This window comes from Aspergillus foveolatus, assembly GCF_047715535.1.
Source record: "Aspergillus foveolatus strain CBS 279.81 unplaced genomic scaffold BDW70scaffold_200, whole genome shotgun sequence".
In the NCBI taxonomy this organism is placed as follows: Eukaryota; Fungi; Ascomycota; class Eurotiomycetes; order Eurotiales; family Aspergillaceae; genus Aspergillus; species Aspergillus foveolatus.
The window spans coordinates 775-13,046 of NW_027396264.1; the positions used below are offsets into that span (position 1 = coordinate 775).

The 12,272-nt window shown below is 49.5% G+C and overlaps 2 protein-coding genes across 2 annotated transcripts; one reads left to right on the plus strand and one right to left on the minus strand.

Moving 5' to 3' along the window:
* Positions 1–381: 381 nt before the first annotated feature.
* On the minus strand, positions 382–789 carry BDW70DRAFT_165100 (uncharacterized protein; the record flags this gene model as incomplete). Its single annotated transcript, XM_073741649.1, has 1 exon — positions 382–789. The coding sequence occupies one exon, from the start codon at positions 787–789 to the stop codon at positions 382–384; it is 408 nt and encodes a 135-aa protein (XP_073590615.1).
* A 2,545-nt stretch (positions 790–3,334) lies between these two features.
* BDW70DRAFT_165101 (uncharacterized protein) lies at positions 3,335–8,212 on the plus strand (the record flags this gene model as incomplete). Its single annotated transcript, XM_073741650.1, has 8 exons — positions 3,335–6,010; positions 6,076–6,090; positions 6,145–6,330; positions 6,392–6,932; positions 6,991–7,247; positions 7,310–7,573; positions 7,644–7,863; positions 7,932–8,212. 8 exons carry the CDS (start codon positions 3,335–3,337, stop codon positions 8,210–8,212), a joined length of 4,440 nt encoding a protein of 1,479 aa, XP_073590616.1.
* Between the last annotated feature and the right edge of the window lie 4,060 nt (positions 8,213–12,272).

The following is a 12,272-nucleotide window of genomic DNA, read 5'->3' on the forward strand; positions in this document are numbered from 1 at the left end:
ACCAAGACCCAGGCCATAGCCTGTGACAGTTATTTGCCCCGCAAGGTTATCCACATGCTTTGGTAATCAATTCTGGCTAAGGATGTCTGGAAATGGCTCTCAATCCCACATGGATGAAAGGTAGCGTTGCAGGCCCCAATATTCCTTGTAATGGTTTTGGTGCTTGTCAGCAGTCTTCTGATGACAATTGCTGCAGCATCCATGATATTGGATTAACTGATCAGTAAGTCGCTTTGCAAGTTCCCGGGTTGGATTCGGAATTGAAGGCTCAATAATAGCCGTAGTTCCTGGGCCAGAGTTGACCTAGAAGGGGCTGATTAGTGGAAGTTTGTAGAACTTTTCAAAACATACTTCAGATTTGCTTGCGGAATTAGATAAAGATCAGGTGCCACCACCAGTTTCAGTTTGCTCACTGCCATGCAGCAGGAGACTAGAGAAACCTTCAGAGTCTTCAGGAGCCTCTGCATCTTCTACAGGTGCTAGGCTGGCAGTCCTGGTAGCCTCAAATGCAACATGACCGGGTAGAAGAACTGGATCATCAAGTGGAAGAAGTGTATCTAACTTATTAGAGATTGTTGCCGGCTCGTGCTCCGGCCGTAGGCTACTCTCAGATAACGGCTGATCTGCTAAAGGAGGGTAAAATGCAGCAAACTGTGCCTTGCATTTCGCTGCAGCTGTTGACTGCCGTGCTTGTCGGCATTCATCTGCATACTTCTTCTTCTTCTGCTCAGCTGACTCATATTTAGAGGGCCGCCCTCGCTTCTTTGACAATGACGGACGTGAGGGCATGGCTGCTGAACCTGACTCTTTGTTAATTTGGATTGTTCATGCCGCACATGTTGGTTGGGCTGAAACATTGACAAGTCATGTCCGACATCCAGCTGCACTGCAAAGGAGCGGTATATCATGGCAGAATCCAAAAGTAGTTTAGTTTTGTCAACGAAATCCAAAAGCGGTTTAGTTTTGTCGCCGAAATTCAAAGCCCTGCTTAAGTAATCCCCGCTCCGGAAAACCATCCAGATTTCTCAATTTTCGGAACGCCGTCAACACGCAACCACACGAGGCAGGAAGATTTAGAGTAGATAGTGTGATAGCCTGTACAGTAATAAGTAACTGTGCCGAGTTTGAGGTGCATCGGCCTTCGGGGTGGCTCAGTGTCATAGGCATATTTTCGCCTATGGTATAAATAAGGGAGAGAGTATGAGAGCAGAGAAGGGGAGAGAGAAAGGGGTAGAGATTGGAAAATAACAAGACAACATACCAACGCGTGAGACCATAACCTTAGGAATGTATTATTGACAGATCAGGATCAGATCAACAACATAGGAGCACCTGAGTGAGTGCACGCGCGACAGCACGGTCAAACTGACCGACCCTGACTGACCTATTGACCCTGGCTGGCGAATTGACCAATCAAGGGGAAGCTGACGGAGCGGCAGTATCATTCCTTTTATACTAGGGTATAGACAAATTATACAAAAGCCAGTTTTTTCTCAGTCTGTTTTGCATCAGAAGCAAATCAAAATCCATCCTAGCCATTATATCCATATTCACAATTTTAAACCTTTTAAGACTTGATCCATACCTATAATAAACAAACAATGAAATGGATATAGTGGGTGATTCCCAAGAAGCGCAACGTCGGATTCTACCCCAAGATGAATTTCTTTGTTGTCAACAACAAGGATGTGAAAGCGCCCAATGTTGTGCCTGGAGAATATAGAACTCCCAGACTAGCTGACCACTGGCCCCTGATTAAATCTGCTGCTGTAACGGGCGTAGGTAGTATTGTTTTCAACTAGCTGTCCTGTATGCACGAATATCACAAGCTTAGAGAAAGAAAAAGAAACAAGAGATAGAAGCGCAGATATCTCCCTCCTCCCTTTATCAACCTTTCCTGATCATACATCAGGACTTCTGACTTCCCGGACCTGTATACCGCCGGACCTACATGCCGACGGATCTCTTTTCCTAAGCTACGAGGCTGCAATTCCGAGGCTGTTACAGAAACCTTATCTAGAACTAGGTTGAGGGCATGGCCGACAACCAAGCTCCAGGCCATAGCCTGTGACAAGTTCGCATCAAGATTCAAGCTTGAACAACATGAATTAGAGAGGATCAAGCAACATTTATCCAGTGGAGAGGCTGATATGCTTGAAACTATATAGAAGCCTATATCACCTGTTATTGTTAATGCCGAGCCAATTAGTGATAGTGAAGAACTGGGTTGCGGAGATAAACTAGATGATCTAAAAGATACTAGTGCAGAGGAAGGGATACCTATTACAGCACAGAACACCCAGCCACAAGGTAAGCAATGTTGTAGTCCATCCTCTGAGCCCCAGGATGATACTTCTCAGTACTATTCTGAAGTCCAAGTCAAGGAGGGTACCCAGTCATGGTCAGTAAGGATTCGGAAGAGGCCAAAGTTACCAGCTGGCTTTGAGATTGATATATTATAATAGTTAATTGTATTCTAGTTTTACTCCTTCAAGCAAGTATTAGATATCATTTAGATACACTCTATAGCCTCATATCTGAGTTGGCTCATGTTTGGGAGACTACAAACTTGACAGTATGTATGAACTCTGGTTGGGCAATATGATTACGCGCTGAATACCTGTTAATTACAGTAAAACTGCATAGTTTATGCAGTCTCTTTCTAATCACGAGTCTTGGTATGTTTGCCTTATTTGTTATACTGTTGGACTCCAACAGATATCCGCAAAAAAAAAGCCAAGTCCAAGTCTTATCACATGTTGGACTTGGATATTCAGACTAGATCCAAGTCCACAATTTGCGGACTTGGACTTGGAGAAATCTTGGATGTCTTTGGATCTGCCGCAGTCTAGTTGGGTCAAATTGGGTTTTTTGGGAACCCAGAGGGTTACCCATTGGGTTTTTGGGTTGGGTCGAGGGGGTTTGGCAAAACCCAAAACCCAACTGGGTTGGGTTTTGGGTCCGAGGTCCCGACCCAAAATGGGTTTTGACGAAGCCTATTCGAGAACTCGGCGCAGAACATGTAAATACAATTGCTAATCTCCTCCTCCGACATGACCACTTGCTCGCAGTGACATGAATACTGCACTCAAAAAGTGGCGGTTAATCTTGAAGGGGTTAGAAGTAAATACAGCTGAGTACGAGGGGCTGAAAGTGTGGAAGTGCTGCGTCATATGCAGACATCTGACAGGCGGCTGCACACCTAAAAATAGGGCATGCTAGTATGGTTACAGAACAGTGTGCACGTGCCTGATACGTGGCACATGGAAGCACAATGGTAGCAGTGGCTGCGTCTTTCCGCAACCCCGCGTTGTAGGGAGAATTTCTGTCAGAAATGGGAACCCCAGAAGCTGAAAATTTGTACTCATCTTCGGACTCTGAGGACTCTGAGGACTCTGAATGGGAGCAGATCCGAGCCCAAATTTTCCCCAAAGTGGCCGAGCCGCCGCCGGTTGATGCCGAAGGAGCACTCGCCGTGCTTCGCAAGCGGACTCGACTGGATCACAAGTGGAACAACGGATATTATATTGAGAGTAGTCGCGAGACGTGTCTCTGGCTCTATGATACTGGAGAGGTGCAGAGGTGGATTCAGCAACGTCGGGGAGTGCTCTGCATCACGGGCTCCCCTGGAAGTGGCAAGAGCGTGCTGGCGCATTCGGTTTTGCAGCAGCCAGCCAGGATTCAAAATCTGCTTGCCGTGCGAGGCCCCGCTCTGCTGCTAGGCTACCTAGTCGAGCATACTCAAGCATCTGTTTCGGACTTGGTGCGCTCTTTCCTCGTTCAAATTTACGATGCGGGCCATACTTCGTCCCTGCTGCGGCTGTTGGGGCAGACGCTTCCTTGGCCCGATGGCGAGGTTCCAGACAATAAGCTTGAGCACGCCCTTCTTGAATGTTTGGCGGACGTGGGCAGGGAGTTTCCAGTAGTCCTGGTTATCGATGGAGTGGATAAGCTTCCGCTGGCGGAACGTTGTGATCGGCTCGTTCCCTTTCTCTCCTCGCTCATGGAGGCGGCGTCCGCTGCAGATTCAGACTGCCATCTTATCTACACCGAACGGGAACACCCGGACACGCCGCGGCTTGCCACAATTTCTGATAACGTGGCGTGTGTCAGAACGGACGCTCACAACAGGCAAGACATGCGCACGTGGCTGGCACAGTGTATAAGGTGCCATGGTGTTCGAGACAACGACCACGATCTGCGCCGGGAACTTGTGGATGCGAGTGCTGAACGGGCAGGCAGTTGTTTTGCAGTTGCCTTGAAATATGAAAATGAGGCCAGCCGGTTGTTCCATATTTCTCGCACAAACCTCGAGCAAACATTCTCGCAGCAGCTTCCTCAAGCTGTCCGCCAGTATTGGTCCTATATCGTTCGCGAAGCCCTAGATATTGACCAGCCTTTGAGGTCCAGCCAGCTGAATTGCTTGGGCTGGCTGCTGGTGTCCTACAGACCTCTGACACTGCGAGAGTTCTGCTGGCTTTGCAATGAGCAAGTGTCCGACAATATCGCCGTGATGAGGTCCATGGTTCTAAACCGCTCGGGATGTCTCGCGAACCTCGACGACCAGGCACCCTCCGGGAGGCCCGACCTAGGACACAGAATCGTATCTTTAATTCAACCTTCACTTGAACTGTACCTCAAGTCAGACGCATCTGACACGCTGTTTACCAACCATCTTGGCGTTGACCGCCGCGCGTTACTCAAAGAGGGGCATCGATCGTTCGCTACAGCCGGACTCCGATGCTTGGAAACTTTCTTGCCATCGTATCGAGATGACTGGGGCAAAAGCTTGCCCAAGTTCACGGAGCCAGCGCTTTCTTCAGATCCCGTGGATATCATAACAATGGAGCCCGGTACGCTTCAAGAGCTGGAGAATCACGCCGGTCTGACTTACACGGTGAGGTACTTGCTGTCACATCTTTCGGCCATCGGACCAAACGAAGAGATTTTTAGGAAACTCTTCGAGCATGATATGTGGCGTCTAGTTCGTCCAGGTCAGGTCGATTTGTTCTCCATGTGGGCGCACCTGCACAACTGCCTGCACCGCAAGCAGGTGTATGGGCCTTCAGTAACCTTTCTACATGTCCTGGCTGAACGCAACATGACTGAATGGGTGGCTTGGGCACTCGCAAGTGACATACAATACAAGGTAAAAACCGCAAATGATGAGTCAATCCTTCACTGGGCGGCGTTTTATGGGAGCAAGGAGAGCGTGGACATCATCTGCCAAAAGGAGGCCACAAGTGAGGTGGTTTCCCGGGCCGGCTCTGCGCTCAAGCCAACAGATGATACGGTGCTGTCACTCATAAACCATCCAGATATGAATTACCGCAGCCCTCTAGTACTAGCAGCGACTAGAGGACACGCTGAGATAGCTGCAAAGCTCTTTTCATACCAAGGGCGGGTGAGGACTATGCTGCGGGAAAAACTACGACAGGAGAATGTGGCTCCGAATAGAATGAACCAAACTCTACAGCGTATTGGAAACGGGTTTTACAGGGGCTACTCTGTGAGCGACAGGCGCCTCCAATTAGTAATGCACGTGGACGCCGAAAAGGATGCTGTTACCGCGCTCTGCGTTGCAATCCGCCTCGGGAACGTAGAGGTGGTACAAGCCCTGATTAATCAGGGCCTCAACTGGGGGTCGGTGGCTAAGATTGACGAAGAACGAGGCCATACGCCACCAGAAGGACCCGGAATAGGCCCCACCCATGTCGACCCTGTCTGGCTCGCGCTGTCGCTCGGTGGTCAAGGTAGAGCTCCGTTATCTCCGGCCACCAAGGCAATAGTAAGGGAGCTTAAAAATGCGGAATTTGAGAACTCCGGGTATGCCAATAATCTTCCAAACCCAGCACCCACAGTTGATCAGCTCTTCATGGCCACCAAGGTCCATCTTGACGACGAAACTGGGGTGAATTGGAAGCAGATGCCTGTGTCAGAGCTTTTACAGTACCATAATATATTGAACGGGAACCATAAAATCACTTGGATCCATCTCCCGGCGAATAACGTGAGTTGTCTACCAGTATTCTGACCAGGTGGTCAGAGTTGGGCTTGCTAATCAAATGAGCCTAGATGCAATGGGTTGAGGTACTGACCCTTGAGCGAAAGAAAAGTGATGACGAGTATTTAACACGTATCTAGATCCTCCTATTGCGTCTGATGGAACAGAAAGGGGCGGAAACCCCCGAGATCCAGAGAGACAGGATTCTACGACGGGAACTATGGACAGATCGTCAGACTCTGGGGTCTGCTCGGTCCTATATCTCATTTATGAAGCCTGGCTGCGATACTGACAGGAAGAGCGATGCTGAATCCCTGGTCCTCTTTGTGAGTACTGGATGTCAAACAGATACAGCTAACTAGGAAGGATTAACGGGACACTGCCTAGATACCGTACATCCACTGGGAAACGCAAAAGCTGGCCCTTGTTCGAGAGACATTTCTCCTTTGTAAGTTCCTTCTTGAGGCTGATACGGAAAGATTACCTTCCTTCGTGGACGACCTTAGGATTGAAAACGACGATCTTCTCAACGTCTACGCACCATCTCCGCGTACAACCCTCTCTCTGGCGGATGACAGCAACTATACCAACCTATCTCAAGCCTTGATGAACTATTTAAAGACGTTGAAGGATTCTAACGCCGGCCAAACGTCCGCAAGGGAAACTCTCCGGGCGGCCCTCGAGCTTTACAGAAGGAAATCAATGCTTGCCAACAACGACCTTCAGCTCATTGACCAGTACGCCACGAATGATAGATCACAACATCCACTTCACATTAGACGCACGCTCGACCAGTCATTCTATTATATGCTTGATAGCACGGCAGCGCGAAACAAAAGCCAGGTTATTACCCGATTTGGCCAAGGGCAAAAGTGGTCAGATCCGGCCATCCTGATGGTCGACCAGCTATGGCTGTGGAAGCAAGACAGTGGGTCATTCCTTGGGGCAATGTCCCGAATAATCCCAGTGCTTATTCAAAAGCTCAGACGTCATCGTAACGGCTTTTCCTCGGCGGCAAGCACTCTCAGCAGACGATCCAGACCCGTTTGATATGACTGACGTGCTTGAGAGAATCAGCTGGAAGCTGCGGTCAGGGAAAATCGACTATTGTTGTGACGCCAGCGAACGGAATGTTATCCTGGGTATCATTGACGAGTGTGTTGGTGCCTGGATAGACGCGGAAAAGAAGCTGGGCGAAAAATTTCGATTTCTGGACATGTTTAGCATCTCAATTAGCAGGATCGTGAGTTTAGCGCGCTCTCTACATATTCATGGGTGTTTTTGATCTTGACCAAGGGTCGGTAGGCGGACAGCGAGGCTGCGTGCTATGAACGCTTCGTGAATCAGCTGGGCCAACCCGGGCATCAGAATCGGCTAGCGATCAACACCGAATCATACTTCCTTCAGGAGATCAAAGATATCCAGGATGAACTGCGGATGATCAAGGCGGTTCTTGTGAGCCAACTCGAAGTAATAGCCGAATTCTGCGGATTCAAACACCCGGCAGTCAGTCGTGCCCTAGACAAAGTGAACGCCATGCAGGACGAGGCGGAAAGGACCCATAAGCAGGTTGGTGATTTCTCCCACGCCTTAGCGGGACATTGGCTCTGATGCTTACCGCGATATTGTATGCGAGCAGCTAAATGCCCTCATGGATCTTCAGCAACGCCACGCGACGCTGTGGGAGGCGCAGTCAACCGGACTCCAGGGTAACACGATCATGGTCTTCACTGTCGTGACCATCCTCTTTTTGCCCGCGTCCTTCATGACCTCCTTCTTCGCATTGCCCATCAGGCAGTTCCAATACGACGCGGAAGACGACGAGAAGATGAAATTAGCCTACGTCGTCACTTGGATCAGTAGGTTCACACAGCTCTCTTCCCTCGTTCCAGGACATGCTAAAAGTAGCTTCTTGGTGAAAAAATAGCTGTATTTACGATCCCTGTCGCAGTACTTTTCATCTCGTTCGCTTTTTACATCAACAATATCCTCAACTTCTTATCGCGCATAACTGGGTATGACCGCAGAATTGCCAGGAAGGCAGCAGAGGCGGAGAGAATGCGCAGGGGACGCGGAGTTCTGGCCCACCCAGATATGTCTAGAGCTACAGGTCTGAGAAGCAGGGACAGAGATAACCAGGCAAACAATACTCGGGGCAAATTGTGGTTCCGCGGCGGCAAGAAGAGCAAGTCCGACGATCTAGCGTGACGATTTGTCCAGCGAGCGAGAGGTATACTATCCGTACTCCTACAATGAGTTAGGTTATTACGATCTTTTGGCACATCAGGGGTCCATTCATTTGCAGTGCGAAGACGCTGGAATAGGTGCTTGCTGCGGACCACTAAAAACACTAATAATGCTACTGTTGGGGCCACTTGTTGAGGTCGAACTGTAACTTGGTCCGAGACTAGACAGCTATAGAGACGAAGTACAGTTAGCCTGGTAGAATTTCATATCCCACTGGGTTTCCTAGACCAAAGCATCAAGTTTTGTAGGTTCCGACACGTGAAACCTGCCCATTTGAGAACAAACCTTGCCATGGAGAGAGGGATGAAGCAAACACAGTGGCATATTGTCCTTGGGTTTTTCCTTGTCTTTTTCCCCCGGTGGGATGTGGGCTAAACATCGAGTATCGAAACCACGTCGAGGAAATAATTTAAGCTTGCTATGGTAGGAGATAGGCCGGCAGAGTCCACAAAGGGGACTGATCTGGAGCCAACCCGGTCAAGACGCATCTGGGCCAGAGAAGGCGAAAGTGGCCTGAGGTTGATGTTTGCTTGCATTAGTCAAGAGAGTGAAGAGAATGATCCGTTGGAACATCTGCTGGCTGGCGCCTATTGCTCCGATGCTATACCCAACCCTGGAACACCATGTCCATTCGCGTCTAGCAACTTGACAATCCAACGGCCTGGGTCCAGATCCCCGGCAGAGCAATCGAGATGGGTCTGGATGCAATATTCAAAGCTCTGGGCGAACGCAAGGTTTGCAAGAGCAGGTCAAGCTCCTCGCCTTTTCGAATGCACGGGCCTCGGAGTAAGGGATTGGCCCATCCAGGCCCACGACTTACGTACATAGAAAGCTTGCCTATTTGCCCAGATATTTCCGTCCTCTGCCGGCAACAACCTCCCCTCCATCCTCGAACCGCGCGAGATACTTTAGTCTCCGCAAGCCGGAGCCAGCGTGTTGACTTGCAGGGCCAACTCAGCCTTATTCGCAGGGCTCTCTTGAGCGGCAAGATCCTCCCCGCAAACTGTGTCCAGAGATTGGCCCCAATGACAATCTTCCTCCGTCATGATGCCGGGACCCTTTTCCAAGTGTGCTGATCTTGTCCTTATTCATTCAGTCACCAAACTCTGTGTCATAAGTGACTGGACTGGAGTACCCCGGAATCCCACAGGGCAAGCCGAGAAGATTTATCTGTGTGAGCTTTGAGGATGGACAAGCAATTCCAGGTGACGATTCCTTGAGTCCTGACTTTGGTCGCTCGCGGCGCCCACCGGTACCCTCAGGACGCCGCAGCAACGCTAGGCAAAATTTCAGCTCTGTTGGAATCGCTCCCAGGGTCTTCCGTGTTGTAGGTCAGGCGGGATGCTTTGATTGACTTGAGTTTGATTTGAGCGCCAGGCAACTACCAGCCCCGGCCGCCCGTTTTCGTCATTCTCTCTCTTTTTTCCGTTTCTTCTTCTTTTCCTTTTTCTTTGCTGTGTTCTTGTCTTGCGGTACCCTTCCCTGGCCTTCAGAGGATAGTCATAACGAGTAAGCACGCTTAGAGCATTCTCTATCTGGGGGTGACCCGCGCTTATGAAGGTGGTCAAAGCAAATCGGCGAGCAGCACTTCCAATGCACGCCATCCTGTCCAGACTCGTACTTTATGGCGTTAGCGGAGATTGGTCCCAATCGCCTGGCTCCAGCTAGACCCCTGGCGCATGTGCTGCACCGACTACTTTCCGCGCGGCCTCACCTCGCCACTCTGCAGAATCCTGAATGTGATCGATTGGCACGGGTACTCACAACTGCAGAAAGGATATTTTAGCCACCGCGAAACGGCGTCCTGCCTTTTGCGCTAATAAAGCGGAGATGATGTTCCTGGGTCAAGGACGCCTAGCCGCCAATCCGCCGGTCCGCCGGTCTTCCAGGATGGCTGTTCCGCTCGATGAGCAGCCGATCGTGCCAGGTCTACGTGGTGGCTCGGCTTTGCCTGATGTAGTGGAGCAAATTTGGTACATATCACAGATGGTTCGTCATAGGTGTCTTGAGGCTGGAAGATTGCGGGTTTGGTGATTACACCCAACGAGCGAGCGCGTACGCGAGAAAAGACCATCCACAGCACGTCGCTGAAATTGTACCGCGACGACTGTAGCAATCAACAACGCCTCTGCATCTCTCCAAGGGGGGTTTCAAAGACCACGTTAGGATACGTTTCTCGCCTTGTCAAGCGTTATCATTCCCTGTGTTCCAGGGATCCCGCTGGTTGTGGTCCTGGGGTGTCCCGGGTGCCACGGTAACTGAGTTGATATATCTGTAGGTCAGCCTCAGCAAAAGCGAGTCACTTAGAGCGACATGCGAGGGATGGATGGATGGATTTACTGGGGATGATGGGTCAGATCGCCCGGAATCATTCCCCGTCGGCACCTTGCCGACTAACGTGACTTGTAGCACACCCAGGAGGCGGGAGCACCTGTGTCTGGCCCGAATGTGTCAGATAAGCCCAAAAGAGTCCTTCTCAGGGTCGGGCTCAACAGGTCCTAAGGATATTCTGAGATCAGACAAGGAAGGTATAAGTGAAATGCAATTGTTGTGAATATGCTCAAAGGGGAAAGGGCAGAAGGAAGCTGTATCAACTACACGGACGTAGCCTACTAAGGATCGGATGCCATATGACGATTGATTCTCTCTATCTCGTTGACGATAGATGTATCTTCTTCAATCTCTGTTTTCGACACAATGAGGGGTCAGATCAGGGGTGAGAGATTAGGCCGCTTATGTCACGTGGCATAAGCCAGGGCTCATCGTGTACACCAGTGACTACAGCTCAGGCGACCGCGCTAAAACCTCAGGTCCGTGCGCTCACCTGACCACCTGGTGTACACGATGAAGGTCACATGATATATTCATATCAGAAATGTTATGTGCCGCTCATCCTGAGCACTGGTGCCCGGAATAGGACCGCTGGCTGATCATGCCATGCCATAAAGTGGTTTGACCGGGATCCCCAATTCCCGAGGAGCTGATCCCTCAATGTAATCGAGAAGGATAAGAAGAAGCATCTATCATCAACAAGATGAGATAATTAATCAATCGTCATATGGCGTCCAATCCTTAGTAGGCTACGTTCGTGTAGCCGATTTAGTATATCATTCTGCCCTCCTCCCTTTGAGTATACATGCGTATTCCACAACAAAAAGAATGCTTGTCCAAATAAAGAATAATTAATATAAAGGTGTTGTGGTTGATCAAAGGGTCAAAATATAGAAAATTTATATGCAGGTGCGCAGCTCGCTTACATGCGCAGCTCCTGCAAGATATGGGCGTGGAGGTCATGGTATGGCCACCATATTCTCCAGATTCGAATCCTATCGAGAATCTATGGGCGCTCATGAAGGCGAAGATTTATGAGCTTCATCCAGAGCTAGAGAAGGCTCCAGATACAGAGGAAACTCTGCAGCTCTTATTCAAGCAGCTATAGAGGCCTGGAATGCAATTGATGAGAGGGTACTTCATAATCTATGCCATACAATGCCTCATCGTGTTCAGGCAATTCTTCAAGCAGATGGTTGGTATACAAGTTACTGAGCTATATCGCGAAAATATACCGCTAAGCCAAAAGGGCGTCATGACTTCCAGATTAGTCTTAGACAATCACATTTTCAGGTTGACAAGCTATGATTAGTAGCTTAATTAGGAAGGCGGAATTTGTTTTCATACTAGCGTTAATTGTGGACCTTTGAATTTGCCAATATTTTTGTCATACCACTTAGGCTGCGGCATAACCGCGGTTAGCCGCGGTTAACCATCACCATAACCGCGCGGTGAGGTGATGGTCATGAGATTCTGATAACCTCGCTCTGCGGTGAGGTTATGGTTATAGCTAGGTTATAACCGCGGTCACCGCGGTTAACCTCACCAGTGTAAACAATATAAACCTGCCAAGATTGAGAGAATGCATAGATTATGCTGTTTTTCGTGTAATTATTCGTGTACGAGGATGTATGTACTGTGCTGCAGATTGGTAATTTAGGGCTTTAAGTAAGCAATTCTTTATGATGCT